The sequence below is a fragment of the Siniperca chuatsi genome, linkage group LG16, assembly GCF_020085105.1.
Source record: "Siniperca chuatsi isolate FFG_IHB_CAS linkage group LG16, ASM2008510v1, whole genome shotgun sequence".
Classification (NCBI taxonomy): Eukaryota; Metazoa; Chordata; class Actinopteri; order Centrarchiformes; family Sinipercidae; genus Siniperca; species Siniperca chuatsi.
This window is the reverse complement of record NC_058057.1, coordinates 12044227-12069393: the sequence shown is the minus strand read 5'-3', so window position 1 is coordinate 12069393 and position 25167 is coordinate 12044227. Positions and strand designations below refer to the sequence as shown.

At 39.9% G+C, this 25167-nt stretch overlaps 2 protein-coding genes across 18 annotated transcripts in view; one reads left to right on the top strand and one right to left on the bottom strand.

Annotated features, from left to right (window-relative positions):
- Nucleotides 1–17265, bottom strand: part of itpkb (inositol-trisphosphate 3-kinase B) — a 28646-nt gene extending 11381 nt beyond the window's left edge. Inside the window, exons 1-5 of one of the 4 annotated variants that reach the window (XM_044169832.1) lie at nt 16758–17265; nt 12029–12228; nt 11302–11503; nt 10474–10716; nt 8436–9383 (exon numbers count right to left, since the gene is read on the bottom strand). In XM_044169832.1, coding sequence (XP_044025767.1) covers nt 8436–9383; nt 10474–10716; nt 11302–11503; nt 12029–12075 — 1440 coding nt within the window. In that variant the 5' untranslated portion in view covers nt 12076–12228; nt 16758–17265. Of the gene's footprint in view, nt 1–8435; nt 9384–10431; nt 10717–11301; nt 11504–12028; nt 12229–16757 lie in introns of all 4 variants that reach the window. The other 3 variants (XM_044169829.1, XM_044169831.1, XM_044169830.1) reach the window with 3 other exon arrangements.
- A 7110-nt stretch (nt 17266–24375) lies between these two features.
- The window catches only part of epb41l2 (erythrocyte membrane protein band 4.1 like 2), a 59649-nt gene continuing 58857 nt past the window's right edge, over nt 24376–25167 (top strand). For 3 of the 14 annotated variants that reach the window (XM_044169814.1, XM_044169821.1, XM_044169812.1), the window contains exon 1: nt 24606–24773. The gene's annotated coding sequence lies outside the window, so the exon portion shown is untranslated. Of the gene's footprint in view, nt 24774–25167 lie in introns of all 14 variants that reach the window. The other 11 variants (XM_044169817.1, XM_044169816.1, XM_044169813.1 and 8 more) reach the window with 6 other exon arrangements.

Here is a 25167-nt window from a genome sequence, read left to right as displayed (position 1 = left end):
GTGTGAGTAATAACAGACGTTGTCAGTGTGTAGATTTAGGAGCTTGAGACATTAAAATGCAATCAGAGGAGAGGAGAAGGTTGGTTTATGTGTAATGAAAAGAAAGACCACAACTATTACCAGCGTTATTATTGCTCAATAAAATCTACCTCCAACGGGAGAGCTGTCAAACATCCCTAAACAAGGACTAAATCCAGGTATGAAAAGCATTCTGCGACAGCAAATGCAAGCCTGAAATAAAAGTACCTGAGTGCGGAGGTGGATGATGGTAATGATAAAGATGGCTCCGACTGACACAACAACACTCCACACTGAACACAGCCATGCAGACCACATCATGGCCGATGGGCTTTCTGTTTGACAAGTTGACAAACTGACAAGGCTGGTTATCTGTCTAGCTCTCCTGCAAACGCACCCAAACTCTCTGCCTCTCTCTGCTTTAAAGACTACCACCTCGGGCTCGCATGCTCCTCTTTCTATGTCCCTACAAGATTTACACGCGTGTGTGTCTGAGTGTGTGCAGTGATAAACAATTGTGGATCATTTGATTAGCAAAACAGAGGACAGACATAATCTGGACATGCAAATCTTCACACAGGTCACAACATTTGAAAGACACAGATGGAGCTAAGTGTGCGTGAGTGGGTGTGTAAGTGTGAATGCACACCAAGTACTGGGAAAATGTAGAGGCTTCGTGGAAAAACGAAACCTGTACGTTCATACACGTTTTTCTGCTTATATATGTTTGAGTGTGCATGTATGTTCATGTACGTATATATGTAAACATCTATGTGTTTGTCTTCAGTATGGCTCTCCGTATGTGCGGCAGATTGTGACAGAAGTTGCAACACAAGCTAAAATAGACAAAAGGAAACATTCTAAACAGCAGCTCCCACACACTCTATGGCGGTGCACCTTCAGCCTAGGTGCAACAGTGTACAGTAAACTACATCTGAGGTTTTATGAAGTATAATCTAGCTGCACACATAAAAACAGATAATTTCACAGCTGGCAGATGGCATTCGTCTGTTGTGAGTCTGTAAAAAATATAATTTGCATAAATATTTCCAAATGTGTGACATGTAGGTAAAAAAACTGCTCATGGAAAGTCTAGTTTAAAAAGACTTATCAGAGACGATTTGTGTAGAAAATATTTGCACATGTAGAAACATTATAAGAATGTGTAAATGTATTTTTTTGCCCATGTTATTTCAAGGATACACAAAAGTTTAAACATACACTTTTATAAATATCTGAGTACAGAGTCAAAGCAGGAAACCATGTGTGAAAATCAACAATCCAGAATTTTGCTGAATCCAGCCAGCCAATGAGAGCACTACATATTAAATATCCCATCTGAAGTCAAGTTTTACTATCCAGTTAAAGTAAATCTGTCCAGTCTAATCTTATTATTAGATTATTATACTGCTGTTTTTTAAAATAATCTTCTAGACTGGTGGTTCTGGTGGTCTATGCAGTATAGTCTTGTTGGAGATATTCCTACCTTTACAGGGGTCATTTGCTGCATTTGATTCTTGTACAGTATGAAAACTAACTTTGAGTGACTTGAAAATTGCCTTTCCTCGATGATCCATCTAAATAAACACAAAGCCTTAATTTGGTATTGTCAGTGTCTCTGTTTTAGTGTTTTTCCATATCAGTGCATGCATTATTTTACACTGTGCTGACTGTCAATCATCGGACACCCACAGGAAGAAATGGATGTCTCCAGCAGGAAATAATTCCCTCGAAACATGCTGCTCTGCTCTAAACTCTGCAGCTTTATGGGGTTTAATGTCAGTGTTTAATACTCAGACGCATGTCTTATTATTCAGGCACCTTTGGTTTCTAGCTATTTTTTTAAATGTTATTTGTTATAATGAGTGTTTTAAAATTATGGAAGATTACCAGCTTTCTTAAATGAGCAAAGCTGGACAGGAACCTGAAACTGGAATACAATTCAAGGTGTTTGAACTGGCAAATGTCCACACTCTCTCTGCCTAAAACTTCCCTCAAAGTCGGCCTCTCTGACTCATCTTTTTCTGGCTCATTGCTCTCCAGCGGTCTCTCGGTCTCTCCTATCTCTATCCCCAGACCAGCTGGATGACAAGCGGAGAGCAGGAAAAACAGTAAAGTTTCCATTGAGAGAGAGAGGAAATGGTAAGACAAGGAACTTCTTGCAGACAGGAAGTGGGGGGGGGTTGCCGCTTGCCTCAGCGACAGTATTTTCCACATCCGCCGCTGACTACAAACAAAAGAAAGAAAAAAAAAAGGCCTTGCCCTCTGTAAACAACAGAATGAGCACGGGCGAAAAAGAAGCACCGAAGCAAAGAGTTTCTATTGGTCCCTTCATTATTATCTTCTCAAAATGTACATCATGTTTTTCAACATCTGCAAATGTGTTTTAACGCAACATACATTACATCATACATTACATTGTGCAATTATCACAAGTAGTATTGAAAAGGATGTTGCCCCAGAAAATATGCATAGAGTTAAGGAAATTTAAAGATGTCTTTTTTTCTTTGACCAAGAGAACTAAGGTTACATAGGGCAACCAGATATCATTTGCATGCAGAGAGGAATGACAAGAGGTGGAGAGTGGTGAGAATGGTAAAAAAAAAACTTGGGGCAAAGGGTAACTCTGGGTTACAAATGTGTAATGTGAAGAAGGAGGGGAAACACTGATGCATGCTGATGTTTTCAACGGAGAAGCACTGAGGAAACAACAAGGCTGATATTGCTCACCACAAGGTCCCCTTGCAGATACAAATATTGCAACTGTCTGAGTCTGCAAAGTTTAGACTGAGAGGCACACACACACACACTTCACACACAGACTAAACAACATGCAGTAGATGCTTAGAGAGTGCATGATAAATCTCTTAGCAACCAAGGCTGGCCAGTGGAAAAAAAGCTTAGCAAAAATGATGTGTGCTATATAAAGGCGAGAAAAAGGGACACCTAAACGAAAAAAAGGGTTAGATGTTTGGTTAGATGTGGCTGTTCAGTTATGTTATAACTAAATACTGAAGTCTGATAAGGAAGACTTGTTTCCAAATTGAGGTCACTGTGGAACATTAAAGAGCATATCTGACTAGATCTAGCCTCTACTCTGAATTCAATTAAATTGTACTTTTTTGTACTTTGTACTAAAAAAAAAAAAAAAATATATATATATATATATATATATATATATATATATATATATATATATATATATATGCACATAGTAGCTTAATGTTTGTTTATCTAGTTGAGCTTGTTGTCCTTGTCCTTGTTTTTAACTATATTTATGTCTATTTCTGTGTATGTACATAGAGAGCAACGAAAAACCGGAGTCAAATTCCTTGTATGTGGACACATACCTGGCCAATAAAGCTGATTCTGACAAGCAGAAGTGTTTTTTGGGGGGTTTCTTCGCTCGCTCACTAACCAGCAGAATAACCTATAAAAGCATGGTCATGTTAATATGCAACTATCAAATCTGACATTAAAAACCGCACAGAAATTAACCAAAAATTCTACACAAATGTTGTTAATATAGCCACTACATCTAGAAGTCCAACCTGTGGATCTCCAGTCTATAAGGATTACTATACATCCCTTTTTCTGCACAAACACTTGCATTCATGTTTCACATCCAACAGGGTTTCCCCTGTGTGTGTCTCACAGCTCTGAAACCATGTGAAACCACACTTCACTTCTACACTGGATCCAACAGTAGATACTCTGTCAACCAAAATGGCAGCTTCACTAACTGCAGGACGGCCTGACTCCTCCATGGCCCGGGACTACTTGAACAAGCACACGCATGCACTCTTACCAGCAAGCTCGCACAGAGACACCAAATTAAGGATTGACCGGTGTTTCCCCTCTCACATGTAAACACACACACACACACAAACGGGTTGGACACACACCTATAAACTTACAGACTGTCTGTCACACACACACATACAGCTGTGAGAGGGAAACTCGGTTTGACGTCACACGGTTGCTAGGCAACCGGCCGCCGTGGTAGTGAAGATTTTCCACTGCAGTACAAACACAGTGTGTGTGCGTGTCAGAGTGTGTGTTGTATGCTGATATTTCGTGCCGACCCACTTGACAGTTACAGAACATAAAAATTTGCTTTTGCCCAGTCCAGTCCACCACAAAAAACTTTTTTTTTTTCGTTATTGGAAATTAGGTTCAATACACGGTTGGATAAACAAGAAGAGGTGAAGATTAATGCTTGGGTCAGAGTGTGGCCGCATTTCAAAGCATCATAAAAAAGGGGATGTGAGTCAATGTGACATATGTGACAGTGTGTTTGTGAGAGCAAAACTGTTTCTGTGTGTGTACTGTATTGTGTTGTTGTGCAAAGGGCAACTAGCAAAAGTTGTGTGTGCAGAGGGTGTGTCAGTGTTAGCATGTGAGTGTGTGCTTTACAGTTGAGCAGTATGGGTGCAGTCTGCATTCCCAAAAAAAAAACACATCTGCTTATATAATGGATGTATCTTTTCAAGAACCTCAGGTGTATCGAAATGTGTCCCAAGCTGTAATTACAGTACAGAGAGCGTAACAAACCACCTCCTGCATCATGTATCGTGAGATTTTCATAAGTCCTGCCCCACGTCTTCCGTTCTACTGTAGCTTCTGCTCCACTAGCTTTAGCTTGGTTCATCTTTCTGAAAAGCTGAAACATGATGCTGGGGTTTTCTATACATGGTACAAGTTTAAACACAGCTCCCACAGCTCACAATTTTTTTGTCAGTACAACAGTCCATCCACATGTTATTGTGATATATAACAGAGAATAGCAGTAAATCTTCATATTTAAGGGGAAGAACCTGCAAATATTTGGCATTTCTGCTTAATAAATAAGTTAAACGATTAATTGATTCTTGTTGTTTATTGTTGATTTTTCCATCCCGTTAATGCACATAACCTTCAGTTTCAGTGCTGTTCGGCAGCTGTTTTGATAACGTGGTCGTTTTGCAGTCAAACATTTTTTAACTGTCTTAAATCCTGCAATTGCAAGACACTGGATATGTTATTATGAATGTTAATGTCCAAGTAGTTTGCATTTACATGTATCTCTATCAGGTTTCATCTGTAGCTGTTTAGTTTGAAACTACCCTGATGGGTGTGGAGCTGATTCTTAAAAGTAAATTACACAGTAAAGCAAACAACTGGGTGTCAGCTCACCAAAGATACAACTTTGCTGCAGGCAGATTCTTCTCTTTTCATTCCCCAGATCTCAACAGAAAGTTTGTAGGAAGAAAAAAATACACAGATGCCAATCAAGTGCAGGTGTCCTTTGCTGCCAATTTACTAGAACTAAGAAAACACTGGCAGCACATATGTGCCTTCTAACCTTGGAGAGATGTCCAACAGTCAAAAGATCAGTCAAATAGTGTCTATATTTGGATCTGTTCAGATTCCAGCCATTACCATTTAAGCGTGTACACTCTTAAAAAAACAAGTTGACATAATCCAAAAGCTAATAACCATAACAAAGCAAATGTATTTAACTGTGTTTATACAAAAAATGAAAATGTCATGCTTACTTGGGTGAATAATACAAAGGAGCATTAATTAAAACTACTGTGAAGGGAGAATTCAGTCATCAGAATGGCAAATGCATCCACAATGACCCAGAACTCTTTAACACAAAATATAAAACTATAACTGTGATAAATGTATTCTGCAGAAAGCACTGGTCTTATTCTTTTTTATTTTTCACCAAGCATCCAAGAAATTGTCCTTTCCTGGCACATTTATTTTCTATCTTTCTCTGCAACCTCAGTGTGTGCACTTCTTTAAATGTCCCATAGTATGAGAAATGTTATTAAAGTGTTCTGGATCTGATGTTCATTGTTATATGCCAAATAAAGCCAAGTTCATCCTGCAATAAATAGCCACGAGAAGAGGAGATATGTTTCCCTTAATGTCAGTTTAAAACACCATGGATAATATATAGTAAATATTGTACAACGTTCCCTCTCCTGCTCTCTTTTGTCTCTTTCTGCCAGTCTTAGTCTCAAGCTCACTCTGTTTTTCTCTCTTTCTACCTCTCTCAGTATCACTCCTCTTCTCTCTCTCCCTCTCCTCTTTCCTACATACCTCCCACACAAGCAAGCATGCTTTATGTGTATCTGCATGTTTGCCTCTTGCACACATACACCAGGTTTCCTTAAACTGCGGATCAGGAACTGTGACAGGCTACAGACAAGAACATGAATTACCCACGTGTTTGACATCTTTGTGCTACGATGGGGGGAAATTCAGACTTTTACTAGTAACTATAATCCTTCAGTCAGCTGCAACCGCCAGCAGGAGCGTCGGTCTCTTTCTTTACCAGGATAAAGCAAAAAACAATGTTGGGAAATATGCAAAGAGCAAAACAAACACTATTCAAATCCATCAGCCAAATTCATTTAAACAAATAGTTTGTAATTCGTGTCATCTCCTGGGAGAGCTGGGACTTTGGTTTAGGGATGGGTCATTCGATTATATATGCAAGAAAACTTGCACTGCCATATGTCATTAACAAGAATATTTCATTTTCATCTGTTGCTGCTGCCTCTCATAATGAAAGCAAACATGGAAAATTAGGTTTTAATCGTTAGAGGGACCACAGCTCCAAATTATGTATGGAAATAAGCAGCCACCGTATTGACTGCAGGGTGATGAGTATTCAAATGTTTGCATGGTCAGTAGTCTTGTACACTCACAGAGGGGACACTGCTCAGTTTTAAAGCTTATATATGATTCATGATAGTTCAACTGAAAATAAGTGATTATGAGCACTTCCCTACTTAAGCCACAAACCCAAAAAGAAAAGATTTTTGCAGTGTGAAGTCCTAAAAAAGGGACACTTTTGGGACTGGCGCATTGTTTAAGAAACATGGGTAAAAATCAGTTATACAATCCTTCGTTAAATCGTGTTTCAAAGCAGAAGTGAGATGGCCTCGTGAACTTATCCTGGCTACAAATAAAAACATATCCACCCACCCACCTACACACACACACACACACACACACACATACCCAAACAGGCCTCAGCCTCCTCTTTGAACGGCGTCCAAATGCAGGCAGAGCCTAAGTGTGTGTGACTGGCAAATTCTCATTGCTTTCCCTTTTTCTATCACCCGTGCTCTCTCTCACACACACCCTCACATTACCCACACACTAACAACACACCTACACACACACACCCAGGTCGGGGCACAGAGCTAGCTTTGTTATTGTGAATGTCAACCATTACTCAGGCAGCGAGCTTGGCCAATTTGACACTAGAGCACCCAGCAACATGCACAGGCACATTCAAACACAAATACACTGAAAAACACACATTTTGAGGCACAATCTTCAACAGAGACCCACGTCAAGACAGACTGTTCTCCAGATCTGGCAAGATTAGTTTCAAAATCACCAGTTCTGTACTAGCTAGGTTTTGAGTTTTGATACATGAGCTTTGTCAAACTCCTCAGATTATTTAAATTCATCAAAAATATCATGGTTCCTACAAAGAAAGTTACAGGACTTTTCACTTTTTTTCGCAAACATGAATACTTTGAATGGTTGTCTGTCCTTGTCCTTGTCTGTGTCTGTGTTAGCCCTGCGACGAGTTGGCCACTGTCCAGGGTGTACCCTGCCTAAGGCCCAAAGTCACTGGGATAGGCTTCAGTCACCCGCGACCTCTAACGGGACCAAGCGGTAGAAAATGGATGGATGGATGGATGAATACTTCTGTGACATAAAGTGTTCCTGTTTGTTTTCCAATACAGCTGAAAACTATAATCTAAGGCAATAAATTGATGCAATGAAAAGGAACAAGACTAAGACTCTACAACCATGCTACTGGCCCTGTGTGGCTGTACTTATGGACAGTGGTGCTTTGAGAATGCTAGTATGCTCACAATGACAATGCTAACATGTTGATGTTTATCAGGTATGTTTACCTTTTCACCATCTTACTTTAGCGTGTTAGCACGCTAACATAATGCTAGCATATTTAGTACTGTACCAAAAGCCACGTGATTACCAAAGTAGGCTTCATCCTCTGGGGACCATGAATGTCTGTACAAAATTCCAAGGCAATCTATCTAATAGTTGTTGAGATATTTCAGTATCGAAGTGGTGGACCCACCGACCGACCGACCGACAGACCATTCCTAGAGTCATGTCACTAGCATGGCTTAAAAAATGTTGGTATATTCCTGTAAAGTGACACTGTAAAATTCTCAGATATCCTTTGACTTTCCAGGATAATCCATCTATTTCTCTGACTTTTCCCATGTGGATGATATGTGGCAATCCCGGCGAATGCAGTTTCCAAAGGTCACTGCCAATTAAACCAACAACAAAAGGTCTACAGAATCGCTTGCAGGTTGTAGATACAGGCACACACACTAGCAGACACACTCTCACTTGGCTCTACTTACCGCTTTTTGTTTGGAAGTGAGGAGTGCAGGGTTGAGAAGCTGCTCTCCTTTCTCCGTATCACTGGAAACATCCTCCTCTGACTCTTCCCAAGACGAGGAGAAACCAGCCGAGGAGGCAGAGGAGGACGACAGCTTCCTGAGGGAGCGGTTGGAGGAGTTCGGCCCAGGGACAGGGCTAGAACTGGGGCTAGGGGTGCAGCATAGTCCCTGGTCTGAGCAGGGGCCTTCAGAAGTTTGAGGCTGGCTTTCCAAACCGTGGTCAGTTATTATGACTGCAGGGATGGAGGGAGGGATGGAGGGAGAGTGGTTGGAGGTGTGATCAGTGATGTCCAGCAACCAAGGGAAGCTGTCACTGCTTTGTGTCCGAGGAAAAGCAGGGGTTTCAGGGTTAACCGCCAACCTGTTTGCCTCTGTCTGGAGCAGCATCTCAAGACACAACCGGCCCTCTTTCTCGTCTGTCACTTCTTTCTCTGTCCATTGTCTTTTGTCTCCTAGCATTTGTTTGTTTTCTACCTCCCCTTCGTCTTTTTCTCCCTCCTTATTTCTCAGTCTTTCTCCCTCTTTTTTTTCTCTGTCTGTTGCATCTAGGTTTAATGTCTCAAAGGAGCCCTGAACGACAAACAGTCCATCTAAACAGGGAGTTTGCATTGTTTCTGAATGCTGGCCATTTTGACCAATTGGTGTCTTGTTCTCAGTGTTTGTTTTAGTAGCACTGCTGTCCATCTCACCTTCATTCCTTCCTCCTTCTCTCCTTTCTCCTTCCATTGTTTCTTCCTCCCTTTCTCTTCCATTTTGGACAACAGGGGGAACTTTCCGCTGCTGTGAGTGGGTCATTGGGCATTCAAAGGTTCGTCTTGGAGACCGAGGGCTGCGCTGGAGCTCACTGTTAAGCACCTGGGCACGAATTCCAGAAATGTGGGCCTCGAAAATGCCCACTTTTCCCCTGACCTGAAAGACACAGAGAAAATAAGGATCTAAATGCAGCTACAGTTTGGTTTCCTTGGTCTAACTGTAAAGAAGTATACTTTGATGCATTTTTTCACATTTGGTTTAGGCTGCTTATCATTTCACAGGTGCACTGCTATCAGCAAAACCTTTACTGATGTGACAGATAAACTGACAAAAAATGGCAAAATATCAACATAATATAATGGCAATATTAAGAAAATAAAAAGGAAATGAGCCTCGACCCATGTTTGGCAATAAACAGACTGTCTTGAAAAATGAACTGTTGGCAAGCTACAAATCCATTGTGTGACTGTCTGCAGTTTCAAACTGAGTACAAATGTAGGTTGGCGTTCAACTAAATACAAAGAAGAGAAGGAGTACAAACATTAAACCAATAAACAGTGCTTATGTAAATTCCTGATTAAATTCATGGAGATAACGCAATATTGTAATGCACTATACTGTATATTGATCGTCAAATTTAGTTCCAAATAATCTGTATTGATAATAAACCAGAGAATCACATTTTGGTCTATCATTAGTTTAATTAATGCATATTTATTTACACTTTACAAGTACAAACAGTCCAAGGCAAGTAAACAAAAGATGATGATGGTAAGAAAAGATGACTGGATATGAATTATTATTAAGTATGAAACCGTATGAACCTGAGAAACATTCTTTAAGTTGAAAATATCAAAATAATAGCCTTTCTCAGAATTCCTATCATTAAAAAATAAAAGAAACAGCTGAATGAGCATCAGTCCAAACACTTGTGGTTTACCCGCTTTTCCTTTTGTTCTGCTCAGCTTTCAAAGCTTGAGTAACTGTTGCATTTTTGGATTATCACAGCTGGGTGAGAGTAGTTCTTACTGGCATTGTTCTGACTGACACTGAGTTTGAATACATTGCTCTATATTGCTTAATGATTGCATTCCTAGATAACGACAGACAGAGGGGTAGATGTAGCGAGTAATATAGAGACAAAAAGGACACAGAGGAAGACAGAGATACAGTTAAAGAGACAAAGAAGACAGGCACAAATCACCTCAACGTTCTGCAGCTCTCTGTGTATCTGCAGCTGCTGTACCTGGCGTCTCCTCTCCTCTCGCCCCTCTCCGCCTCTTGTCTCTCCTCCCCTCTCCTCCTGCCCTTCTCTTTCCCCTCTCTCCTCACCGCCGGGTGAGCTCAATCGTCGGACCCGCTGGCCCACATTGACTCCTAGGAGCTCCGGGCTTCGTGGGGAGGGGGAGTGAGCACGAGGGGTGGGGCTGGGGGAGGGCGAGGATGAAGGGGGGAAGACAAAGGTTCGACCCAGGGTCTGAGGGCTCGTCTAGGAGCAGACACACAAGACAGGATTAGGGGAGCCCCCAAAAATGACTCACTCATATTAGCTGATGTTAATATACCGGTTGAGAGACAATGATTTTCAGTTATTTGGCAGAATACTGCAAAACCTACCAGTACAAACGAAAGCAATTACTCATTTTTCTTTCCTTTATTTTTCCAGTTATTTCAGTATTTTCTTTAAAGCGCAGTTATGTAACTTTTACTGAACAGTGGCCACTGTAGCCACACGAGGAAATTACAGCATCATGGTAAATGCTAAAACATAGTGAAACAGTAGCACAAGTGGACAAGAGTTGTATTGTCAGTGAACTGACTCAGTAATGTAAGTTACACAACAAAGTTTGCTGACATTAGCTAATATTAGCCACCATAAGGAAAGCAACCAAGTAAAGCCGTAGCAGCAAAACCACTGAGTGAATTGAATTGAGCAACGGTGCGTTTTATTGCTTATGAGCTCAACTTCAGTCATGACATGGAAAACTGAATGGATTTAAGTCTGTTGTTTTGGTATGTCAGTGTACATGGTGAACTTTTAGAAAACAGAGGTTGGATATGGCAACTGAGTTACCTTAGGGCTGGTTGGGCTGTAGAGACCTCCACCCAAAGCTCCCCCACCCAGTAACTGACAGTAGGTGCTCCGATCTGGAACCGGCAGCACAGGTCGACCGACTGGACTGGTTCTAGCTCCAGAGGTGGTGCTAGAGGAACCTGGCTGGGTGTGAAACTGATTACTGCTGCAGAGAGGAGAGGGTTGGTTGGTTTGTGTGTATCTAATAAAAAAACAAGTGTTACATTTTGTTGCCTCTTTACAGAAAAAAACACCTAAAAATGTCATACTGTAGAAGGTTATATATTAAAAACTTAAGTAATGTTAGTATCATATAATAAAACAACCTACACATTAGGACTGGGAAATAATTACATGGGTAATCTGTAATCTGATTACAACAAACCAATCAATACATTCATAGTGTGGAGCTTGTAAAGCTTAGATTACAGATACAAAGGAATAGAGAAATGGCCTGCTGAATAAAGGGATATTTTATGCATCACTACAAGTGATTTGACAATATTTTCATGTAAATCATCAAAATGTTCGGCAGCAGGATGGCTTTATAAATTGTTCTGTAATGTATTATGAATAAATAGTAATCTTACCAGTCCGGTTTAACAGCTTCTTAGCTGCACTAAACCATACTAACCAAACATGTTTGAAGTATGCAATCTCTCCAGCAAAACGGTGCAGTCTTACAACAATAAAATGTGTGACATGCACTGTAGGAAAAAAAACGGACCTGTTCATGACTCCGAGGCCGTTCAGGTTCAGGGCAGAGGCTGCCATCCCCGCGGCCAGGCCTGGGGCTTTGAGAGCTGGGTACACATCTGACAATCTCCCCTGAAGCAGCAGGGAAGGTCTGGAGAACAGCTTTCAGTGTTTCCTCTGCATTCAGCCAGCAGCAGCAGCTCCACACTGCAGGAAAATCTGCACCCACCACTGAAAAAAGAGGAAAGCTCACTTTACTCTGTCCGACCTTTCTAATTATTAAAAAGCAGAGTACGTATCAAAATGAGAAACATTCAAATCGAAAATAAACACCCTTTTTCAAAAAGGAGAGACGCCGGAAGTTAAATTTTCCATTCCTGGAAAGTGATCCCTAACTGCGTCATGGACAAAGAACATTATTCATGTCATTCTGTTGTCAACTTAAAATAAAAGATAGCATTGTTCGTGCTGGGATTATAACTAATAAATAGAAAAATAAATAGAAAGTAAAAGGGGGAGAAAGGGGGACAGACAGAGAGATAGAAATTAATATTGGAAGAAAATGAGAAAGGCACATGTTTCTCCTGGTAATGTTTCATAGAAGCTGAGATTTGTATAATGCTCATTTGAATCAAACAGCTGTTTTATTACAGGGTACAATGTTTGTCTTGGTTTGTTTGCAATCGTTTTCCTTCTCTCCAACTAAGTAACTAGTAATTCTACACCAGACTGTCTTTAAAACCCTCTTAGAGTTGTACATATTCAACTATATGAACCTTTTCATGCTCTTGTTTCATAGTTGTACCCAACTTTGTTCTAAAAGGAGCAGCAACACGATGGCCAAAGTTCAGGCTTTTGCTCTGCTCGGTCCTGTAGCTCCATACTATCTGTTTGAAATTTGCATCGGTCTAAAACTAAAATAACATTAAGGTAACATTCTTGCAGGGAGAAAATGAGGGAGGCACATGGAAAAGGACAGAAAGATGGAGATATAGAGAAACATGCAGAGAGGGAGAATGAGAAAGGGCAGGAGGCAGAGGGGAAAGTGAGGCAGGGAGGTAGAGAGCAACAGTTCAGCTATGGAATCTCTTCGATTAGAAGTGACGCAGTTAAGATGTGTAGAGACTAGTGTATATAGAGAATTTTTGCTGCAAACGTTTTCGGTCTTGTATTCAGATTTACCAAGATTGTTTCAAGAAACTGTAAGCCATTATCATGCCACTGGAGACTCATTTGATATCTTCTTATGTTCAGATATTTTTATGGATGTCTTGAAACAGGCTTGTCACTAATGGCATGGAACGAGATGGAATTAAAAACATCTGACTGTGTCTGAGGATCATTTGATGTAAAATAAACGTGTTGAGTTTGATTTCAAGAAAGGTCATGTACTGGTCTTTCTATTTTAGCTGTGCAACAGCACAAGTGTCTGGTGCAGCTGTAAGAAACAGGCCTTCGGGAACCAAAACCGGTCATTTTAGTTTCTGAATCAAGACGGTTTGGAGGTGAACCACAGGAAGGGAATCTACTCTAGAATCGTCTTTTTGCCAAGTGAATTAGATGGACACACTCATCATTTTAGTGCTTTATGTGGTCTGAGGCAAAATTATTTTTAAGCTTAAAAATACCAACTGTAGTGATGTCCACAACTCCAGCACTGTGTGTTTGATTCAGACAGATGAGCTGCATGATTATGCAGAGCTGGTTGACTTACTGCTTTGTATAACATGTGAGATAAGCATAAGCACATTACTGGTGTGAAGGACTGTGAACAATAAGTCTGGGCTTCAAATATTTCAGTAAACTGGCAGTGAAATGGGACGTGTGTGTTGCAGAGTAGCACGGCCTAACAGAGGCAGATATTTTTCCCACCATGTAATCGCTTCTGTCTTGCACAACAGTCAGCAAAACTAAACTGAAGCTCCAACATTAAGAAAACAAATCCTTTTCAGTCCGGTTCTGGGGGCTCGTTCAAGCACACCGGTATTTTTGTCACGTGCTGAGCTGCCAGAAACTGCCTTGGGATGTGTTTTGATTCCAGATAACTTAAGACAACAGGTCATGAATACAGGGTAAACATAGGATTTCCTTGTTGCAGAGTGACGCAGTTAGAGAGAGGCAGGAAACAATCTGAATGGCTTGTCACTTGAGTAGCTTACTAACCACCAGTGCAGCTTTTTTCACACTCTTTAATCACTTCTCTCTGCTTATTGGACCCCAACATCCACTAAGTTTCAGTGAAAACAACAGGATTCAGGCCTAGAGTAGATAAAGAGAGAAAGAGGGCGGAAAGGAGACAGTGCAGAACAAGGGCTCAGAGAGCTGGATGAAATGAAAGAGGTGTTTACAGGCTATTTTGGTTTAGTCTATTCTAAATCTTTCATGCAGAAGTAGCGGATTTACTTTCTGTGAAACGGCTCAGTTGCTGTAATGAAGCAGCACTGGGCACCGGGAACCATTTTCACACTACGATGTTGCACATGGTTAACTGCATCCCAAAGACCTTCTTTTCTCATTGCACTAAAGGACAGCTCTGGATTCTCTGAATTCTGTCATCGCCAAAAGGTCCGATTTCCAAACAGGGATCATCAAAGTTTCATGAAAAAGTACAAAAAAGAAAATGGCTCACATTTTAAACCCTGGGTTCAACTCTTAGCTGTGGTCTATCTAACATTTAAAGTTGCTTCACAAGAGAAATGACCTTAACAGTAGGACGACATAAAACCGAGGACATCCTAACCGGGAGAAAACATTCAGCAAAAAAGAAAGCCACTAGCCATAACACAACATATATTTTGTCTCCTCAATCCCACTCTGAGACCCACTTGTCTCCACCTCCCTTACAGATAAAAAAAGATACACATATCTGCAGAAAATATGCTAGACTATCCATGAGCACTATGTTGACATTCCAAACATTTTCAGATATCATATTAGTACCAATTAACAACAGCCAAGAAGCTGGAGAGTGAAGCAAACCATGACCCTGACCCTGACTTTGCACTGTGCTGATATACCACCATCATCATATAAAAAATGCAGCCTTTAGCACACCAAACCTGGCTACTGCAATAAAAGGGGAACAAAATGTAGACAAATACTGGTTGTGATGGTTCTGGTATAACAGCACATGTAAACTACCTCCGAATGTTGTTTGTGTTTCAGCGCAGCCTAATGTCACATTGAGTGGGTCTGTATGAGTATTCAAAGTGTCCACTTGCCTACACAAGTGGGCAATAAACCTACATACAGTGCACTAAAAACAACTCAGCAGACAAAAAGTTTAGAAGATGCTGATAAGCAGATGGTAGGCTGGGGCGATATGACGATATAATACGAGATGACATACGGTCAGATATTTGACGTATTGTTAATATTATTTCAATCCCTTTTATATCTCCGGGTGTATTAGGCCATTGTGGGCAATGTTACACATGAATGAGCATGACTAATTTATGGTAATATTGGATTTTTATATGATTTTTGCATCAATGTGAAGATGTAACTTTATTTGTCAGGTATTTAACCCACTAGATTAGTCCAAAACACACATTCCTATTGTTTTTTTAATCTATAAACAGTTCTCCGATCTAAAATTACTTCACCACAATAGAAGATTTTATCTGCATCAGCCACTCCTAGCAGATAGGACACTCCATGCACACACTTAAAGCTTAATGGCCACCAGAGGGGAAAAGGGCCTTGAGCGGGACCCAAACTGAATTAGAAATATCTACAACTGCAACAATTAATTAATCAGCAACTATTTTGATGATTGATCATTTGTTGAATTCACTTTCTAAGCAAAAATGCCAAACATTTGAAGTTCCATCTTCTCCAATTAATCTCCGATTGTTGGTCGGACAAAACAAGCTGACATTTGATGGCATATAGAAAAATGTGATGGCATTTTCCACTATTTTCTGAAATTTTATAGACCAAACAATGAATTGATTAATCGAGAAAATAATTGGCAGATTAATCAATAATGAAAATAATCATTAGATGCAGCACCAGAAATAACCTCTAATCTAATAATCCAATGCCAATATAAAGTAAGTGTTGGGTTCCTATAGCTTGTCCCATTTTGGATCTGTTTGCCAGCTGGTAAAATAATTTGTTACGCCCCAAGTTTGACAGAGTCTTGTCACACATCTATCTCCTGCAGCTCTCTTTTTATAAGTAAATAGCGATGTACAAAACATTCACATAGTTGTTGAGCTTCAGTTATTTGGATGTCAATATTAAGAGTTTCAGTTCTTCAGCATATGTAAATTTTGTTACATACAGTTGTTGAAAGCTAAACAAATGTATTTTAATAAGGTGTTTGAAATTGATGGATTCAGATGCCACAAAATGCTGTCCAACTCCAACCTTATCCAAGTAATATTGTGGCTGAAAATGAGTATACAGTATTATATAGTGGTGTATATCATTGTAAAGCAGCTGTTATCTAAAAATGAGTGCATCTGTAGTCACAAAACATATATTAAAGGGGAAATGAATAATTCTCAAGAAGACTAAATCAGTTTTAACTTAAACATAAGGATGGAATTGTTTTAAAACTACTAAAATAATAGGGTTTCCCCATTTCCCTATTTACTAAAAAGATTACTAGGCCTATAATCCTGCCAACTTTCACTGTTACCTCTCCAGCTACACTAGAGGTGGTGGTATTAAAGTGTAATAAACTCTATCCAACAACAATAATCTCCTCTAATGGAGGTGCTGACATGACAACAGGCCCTGTGTTATCTTACCTCGGCGCAGTCCCGTCCTCTCTAAGGCTTCTCCGGGACACTTTTATTATCTGAGTAATATTACAACCAGATACCAATAGTTATAGACCGAAGATGATTCTTCTCTGTCTGTGTGTCAGACACTTGGAACACAAAACATGCAAAGATGCCGCTCCTTGTGCACCAAAACAACTCGTTATCTACTCTTTGTGTGTGTTTGCGGTGTCTTCCACAGACGAACTTGTTCGACGCCGCCGCCGGTCCCTTTTGCTTCTTCAGATTTTCACCAAAAAATCCTCCTCCACAGAAGAAGATCTCAAAATGTCTTTTTTCTTCCACGAGTGTTTTCTCTCTGGTTATTTCAGGAAAACTTCAAAGCATTTCACCGGTGAAATCCTCTCACAGTTTGCTCTCAGAATAAATAGTTTCTTTGGAGGTTTCTGTTGTCATGCGTGCTGCTCGAGACCTCTGTGTTCGTAGTAAAGCGCTGTATATCTGTGTGTTTGAAGCCGGAAGCGACAAGACAGCCTCTCTCTCTCTCTCTCTCTCTCTCTCTCTCTCTCTCTCGGTTCACTGGAGGGATAAAAAACTAAAAAGCTGTGCGCTAGCCACCACCTTGTACACGCACGTGGAGTGCGCCACTTTGTACACGCACGTGGAGTGCGGGGAAACCCTCAGAGAAACATAAAGTGTGCGTGCACAAGCGCGTGAGTAAACACTGAGTTAGTATCAAATACTACCGAAACTTCCCATTAACAGTGATAGAGGTTCTCCAGACTTTAAGTGGTGGCCTACTACTAGGTAGAGGTAGCTTTTCCATATAATTCAAATTTTATTGGAACGACGATGATTACGCACATGTAGCTTTTGCCAACACTAGGAATGCAGTGGTGGATGAAGTACATAGATTCTTTATAAAGGTAGTTAATTCCCCAATGTAAAAATACCTAATTACAAGTAAAAGTCCTGCATTCACAATTTCACTTAAGAAAATGTACAGAGGTTATTATCAGTAAAATGTACTTTTGTATGTAATGTAAGTAGGCTATATGTAAGTAAGTAAAGTACTCAGTATGCAGAATGGCCTCCTTCAGAGTGTTGTATTACAATAAATATAATGTAATTATTGTAATGTAGCAGGTTGAGGAAAAGCTGATTTTTACTACATTACTGTGGCAAGTAGTTTGTGAGGGGCCCCTTGTCAAAAATCCAGTTTTAATACCTTTAATATTCCATTTGATGTTATGATTACTATATTCTTAAATAAGTTTGTGTTTAAGCAGCAGTTGCCCACTTTTTGCCTCATGGCTTGAGTGAAATGAGTATAATGAAAGAAAAATCATCACAATCAAGTAATTAAAAAATTCTGAATAACAGAAAATATACGATAGGATGAGATATAGTTTAATAAATTAATGTAATAGTAATGGTGAGAACCATAGAAGAAAATAGATCAAATACAATTCAGAAGGAGGGGGCAGATTTGGAAGGAGCTCAGTACAGTTTCATGTTTTCCTCTGCTGTTTTTTTCCCTCACGTTTTCCTTTATCTGTTAATCCAATAGATACTTGTTATACAGATTTTTTTTTTGTGACAATATATATATCTTCCAAACCAGAAAATGTACTCTCATGGTAAGCTAAAAGACAGCACTTTAATAACACAAGCACAAATCAGTTGTTGTATCATAAAACATAATAAACAAATACAAGTTCCCTCAAAGATATTAATGTAAGGGAAAGCCGTTGAATTTATGTACCTGTGTGTGTTTGTTTTCGTGTGTCCATGAATGACCATCTGTTTACACAGTGTTTGTATGCTGGTATAAAGTACTGCTGGAAATTGTTTTGGAAGCCCACATAATAGGACTTTGGCCTTAAAGAGGTCCTGGTACTGTTTTTATTAGGGTTGGAGAAATGTTGACCACAGGTGTGGATGTAGTCCTCTGGTTCAAGGAACTATCAAGGGCTATCAGGGTTGACACACCTCGTCAATATTGTGCACTGTATATGCGGGATAGTGATTGGTATAGTTGTAGTAGTTCAAATTTTCTTTTAAAGGATGACAAGTAATGTCCTAATCACACTGCAACCAGGCTGTGGTAGATATTAAAACTGCCAGAATCAAGATTCAGTCCTGGTTGTGGAACAATGGATCAGCTTGTTACCATGGATACTGGTGGATGAGATTCTTTCCAGTGTTTCCACTTGAGACAGGAAACACTCACGTCAAGTTTGTCTGAGATGTGTGGGGGCAGAGTCTGGACAACATGATAGGTTGCTGGAAAAATCTGGAGAGCTCCTCCTCAACCTCTAAGATGATTTGGAATAAAACTGATGTGAAACTAAAACGAAACTACTGCTGGAAATATCTTCCCGCTGAAATAAACAGCATTGCACAATTCTCTTACTCTGTTCATCCAAGTATAGTTGGCAATCAGAACAGTTATGTCTACCCTAGTATTGCCTCTGTTTGCAGAATACAAATAAAGCAATCGTAGTGAAACTGAAATCAAACTGAAAGTGATGGAAACTTAAAGAGAAACTCAATTTTTTACTGTAACCAATGTCATCAGAATGAAGGTATAGAAAAGGGAATTTTAAAGATGCCAGTTTAAATTGGTCAGAAAGTTAGAAAGTTGGAAAGTAAAATCTGTTTACCCAGAATTGCCAGATAATGTATTAGCATCCATTACAAAATTGGCAAATACTATGTAATAGAGTCTGCAATGTTTGAACTCATGATATACTGATCATTTTTTTCTTCTCACAATGTGATGTGTGAAGTGTTATACATCACACACAGTGGTGTTATTACATCAAGAGTCAAAGAAGTGTCAAACCCTTATGAAGTAATAATAAGTAACGAATCACTGTAATGTTATGATGTTATTAACAACATTAATGTTTCAAAGATTCCGTTTCGTCACATTTGAAGTCTGTAACAGGGACATTTTATGACATTCATCGGGGTCTCCTATGAGCATAATCAGCTACAGTATTTAGCTGGGGTGAGATGCTTTTCCTCTCATTCCTCTTGGTATGAAATACACAAAATTCCTCAAATTTTTCCAGGAAGTTTTCAGTATGACTGCGTGACTTTGTGTAGAGAGCAAATGAGTGAAAAAAACCAAACAAGACCACATCCAGTGGTCTAGCACTTGAGGAAAACGGGACTCTTCTCACAGACAAATGAATTCCAATTCTTAAATAAAGATCATCTGCTTTGCATTCCTGACATACATCACTATGTTTTCAAGATTATACTTATCACACTTGGCCCTGTGGCGGGGGGCGAGGGGTGGTTGTTCCCCCCACCCACTTTTCTATCATGGATTCAGACGAGACTCTGGTGATGCAAAGAGGAGCTGCTGTCCTCTAGTGGTCTGTCAGTGACGCATCACCACCATTCTTCTTAACCACTGCACAGGGCTTTTGGAAAATTGAGTTAAAAAGTCATGTGAGGAAACAGAAAGAAACTAAGACTTTTTTTTAATTTATTTATTTTTTTTACAGTTTTACAGTCAAAAATCAACATTATACATATAAACATACCATGTAAAATGTAAAGTAGTATGAGTAGGTGTTATTCACCATCAAATAACACTAACCCATTTTAGGAATACGTTAAAGAGAGTCTACCCTTCTCAGACGGCCTATTTACAGAGACAATTTGCATGTCACAGACTATTCTTAAAGTGAACACAACATCTGTTCAGCTCATTTGCTTTAAAGACAGCTTTCAGTGAAGTTTATCAGTCATGTGATGCAAACCTGTCTGTTGTGGTTCATTCAGGTACCAGGACACAACTGGACTATATGTTTACAGCCAGTAAGGCTCACAAAGATACTAGATAGTGAAACCCCTCCAGCTTTCTATAGGCTGTGTTTTATTGTATTTTAGTTGGTGCTTAATTTATTTGTAATGTAGTGTACTATGGTTCTGACTGCTGATTGAGTGCCAGTTCATAGTTTGTGGGTGTGAGGTGCTAGATATTTGCCATTTTCACACACGTGGACATACGAAACAAACACAAACTTTTGTGTATATTCCTGTTTAAGCTTTCTTAATTCAAGACACACCTATGACTGTTAGCTCCATCACACACACACACACACACACTTGTTTTTGTCACTTAGGAGCACACACACACACACACACACACACACACACACACAGAGCTGAAACCTTAAATGAAATGGATACTCTTGTAGCACACGCGTAATGACAACTGAAGAACAAGTTTCAGAGTAAACTAACATTTTATTATCCTGTCCACCTAAGGTAGAGGTGTCACCCATGGGTGCACCCTGCATAAAAGCTCTCTCTCTCTATTTCTTGCCTACTCTTCTCTCAGTATACTGTATTCTTTGCCTTTCTGTCCATCAGGTTATTTCTCTTTAATAATCTTTCTCTCTCTTCCTCTCCTCCTTAGCTGACACTTGATCCTGGAGTTTAGAGTTACCACACACACACACACACACACACACACAAAGAAGTGTAAGAGGAAGAGAGAGAGAGAGAGAGAGCTGGCTGCTGACATTACATAAAACAAACCGATGTATTTGTTCACTGTCTTGGTATTTGTTTGACACATGTGAAGATAGGGAGAGCGAGAGAAGTGGAGTCATACAAAGAAAGAAATACTCAGTCCAGTCAAGCAGCTTCTCCCAGCTGATTGTCAACTGGTTGTCAGGTAAAATACAGTTTGATGTGGGTGTATGCGTGCTCTATTAGTGTGCATTATTTAGTGTTATCATGTTTTTAGCACAGGGGTTAAAGCCTGGGGTGTGTACATTTGTGCTTGTGTATCTATGCATACTGTAGGCATCAGTGTAACATGATATTTTCATTATTATTTCTAAAAATATGTTCAGATAATAGCAGACACTGGCCTTGTCCATACAATTATACTAAATACCACTGAGTTTGCAATTTGTATGATTATTGGCAGTAAAATTACAGAAAAATGAACACCCCCTTCATTGCTGACAACAAATGGTGGTTTGCATTATGAATACTGAGGTATGTGGTGAGAGTTTCAGTGGATTTCTGATGAGCATGATGAACCAGATATGGTTTCCTCCAGCTTAGTGGTGTCTGTTTAAAACTGAAGAATCTTTTTTTAAAGAGATTTACACAATATATTGGTTTTCTAATAATTGCAACCTTCTTCCATGCACATGACATTACTTTGTTTAAAAAAAACAAAACAAAAAAAACAGGCTTCACACACGTGAACTGGCTGATGGGTAGTGAGGATGTGGTGGCGTTTATGTACAGTAGAGTTGTCTAATTGCACTTTAACTTTTTGGCTACAATCAACATAAAACTTTACAAAAATAGTGCAAATCACGCATGACATGCAGCTTTAAGCCATTTAATTTAAGCACGCTTTCATTCACTGTGTAGCTACTGAATGGATAGTTTACAGTTTTAAACATCAGGGTGTAGGGTTGCCTGAGCCATAGTTTACTGTTTTCTTAAACCAGGGTACAGAGTTTCTGTTTCTCAGGGTAGAAAGATGACTGGGCGATGGCTGACTGCACCTCAGATCAGGGCACAGAGTTGGCTGGACTATAGTTAGTCTAGTGGGCAATGTCCAGATGGCTGTGTCAGGGTAATTCCCCTCAGAAGGACTGGCCGCTAATCCTCCAGAGAATCTGTACTGGCTTGATCTCATGCCTGTATGGCAAACCGAACAGCTAACCTACTGTAGCTCCCTGGCTGTAGGACACTGTGTTTCTGCCAAGCCTGTTAGCTTATCGACACTAGCACAATCTGTTGGTATACAGCGGGGACACTGCAAGCGTATAGTTGATCAGCTCCACACTGACTTACTGAGAGCACTGAGAGGTTTCTGCAGGGCAGGAGGTGAGAGAGCGATAGAGAGACCTTCCATCAGGTCAGGCTGATTAGGTGCAGAGTCACTTAGACTCAGTGTGGGAACTATTTCTGCAATATGGAACCTTTGACAATCAGGTACACTTTTCTGACTTTTTTTGTGTGTCATTAGAGATCTAGAAAAACATGGAGGAGTAGCTAATTGCAGCTAATTGTCTTCATTGTGACCTTATCTGTGTTCTAAATGTTATACCTTGGGAACAGGTGGGTAAAATAAACTGCCAGAGAACCGAGAAAACCATCAGAAACGTTCACATCAGGACTGGTGAGTCAAAAGGGTTGAAGACTTCAAGGACAGAGGGAGGTGACTTAAACTCACTGTATTATTTGTGTAATTAAATGTCCCAGTGTGGGTGTGTTTCGTGGGTGAACAAGAATCAGCTGTGTCCCTTTTTGCCTCCCCTCTCACTCTCACCATACTGTAGGGATCATGTAACTATAACTTACCAAATAGCCAGTGAAATCAATTTTATATGTGTAATGCAATCGCATGAAACTCTATTATAAGCTCTCATTATTTGACCTTGATTTTCAACTAAATCAGAGGTATGCAGATGTGGCAGATGCAGCTCATGAAATAAACATGATGACGTGATGTGAAATAAGGCCAAAGCAATGTCTGATTTTCTGTTCTTCTGCTCTTCATTCCTGTGTGTATGTGTGTGTGTGTGCGTGCGCTCTACTCGGCTTGCTGTGCTTCTCTACTCGATACATGCTCTACTAATGGTGAGTCCACTGAAACACACCCCACCTGCCTACTAACTACTAAATTTGGACTCAAAATCAAGCTGCATAATGTGATGACTGACTATCATTCTTTTTGCTGAAAGTCAAATTGTTCTTTTCTGTTGCCAGTTTTTGTCACAAAATATATTAATTAGTTAGTATTATTCACTCATTCAGCTTTCTCTGATTATTATAATTCTACTATACATTGATGTTGTTCTTATGTGGTTGTTTATTCCTCCTCTTTTGTAGATGTTAAATCTCCACGCTGTGTTACACTATAAGCCAATTACTTGACCTTCTCTAATCTGGGTGTGGGTATATATGTAAGAGGTGTAAGTGTGTTTGTGTGTGCAGTGGCAGTAGCCATGCCATTATGTTATGCATTGACAAGTGTGTCCTTTGTGTGTGTGTGTGTGTGAGAGAGAGAGAGAGAGAGAGAGAGAGAGTAAGAATGAGTTGAGAAGAGAAAAAATAACTGTGTGGAGGAAGAAATCAACATAATCAAATCATCAATTATTGTGTCTATCATCGTCATCATAATCAGTTAAGCATCAGTTGTAATTTTCTAAACTATAATCAAACAGTTTTATACTCTGTGACTTACAGAACACCTACCAGTTACAAAAGGTAGCTTCATCAACGGGTTACTGACGACTGACCATAAATATTCATATTACTGCAGTGCGGTGTTTCTCAAACAATGAGTTGGGATCAGGTTAAGATTAAACTGCTTGTGTTAGTGCAATGAAAGCAAGTACTGTAGATAAATCACCAATGTGCCTAATGTGAATTCTGTTAGAGGAATTTGAATTTCTGAAGTGGCTGATAAAATAAGGTTAGCAGAGTCAAAGCAGGCAAAACAATAGATGAGATGAGACTCATCAATTTCTATCAGTAATAAATAAGTAAGATATACAAACTTTTTGTATAAACATACATTCATATTCCAATGGTAGCTACAACAATCGTGGTCTCGAAAAAAAATAATTCTGCACTGAAAAATGTGGACAAAAAGAAAAACAGTGAACTACGTCATCAACATAGTGCAGTGATCCTATTCGTCCTCTAGAGGGAGCTGCCTCGCCACACTAGCACTGACACATCTGGATCGAACGTCCCTCCAAAGCGAATGGACAGCGTGGGCGGCCAATCACATCTCCAGCTCGAATACAGTAACCCATCTGAGCCAATGAGAGACAGCTAAAAGATGTTTTCACTGTATGGGGCGGGTCTTGAGGATGATGGACACGTCTGCGTTGAGCCCTGTCCAGATTTTCGGTGTGGTCTGAAGTGGAGATTTCTGCAGGCTGAGATAGTGGGACATACGTTATTTTTTGGAGGAGAACAGAGTAAGCGGCCACGTTTGGAAAAGTTCTCCATACGCATCGTTGGAAATTACAACAGGTAACGTTTAATTTGACCACCTTTTAAATCACATGATTTATTCATTAGCGACTGTGGTTGGTCCAATGCTTTTCGGGTATTTAGCGTTTTCTGTTGTCGATTTTGTTGCGGTAAATATATAGGTACTCAACCTGCACTAACGACCGCAGTAACCAGAAGCAGTCTTCTGAAATGGCCAAGCAAACAGCACGCTTCTCACTCAAATCCGTTATCTGGAGTTGTAGTCATTACGTTACCTTCGATGTAAGGCGTTTCATGGCGCCTATCTTCTTCCACGTTATCCCTGTTATCATCACCTAAACTACTTTCATGCTCCGCTGTATCTCGCGCGGATGTGTTTGATGTGGTTAGCATCAAAGGTTTCATGGAAACATTTAGCGTATGTAAAACCAGC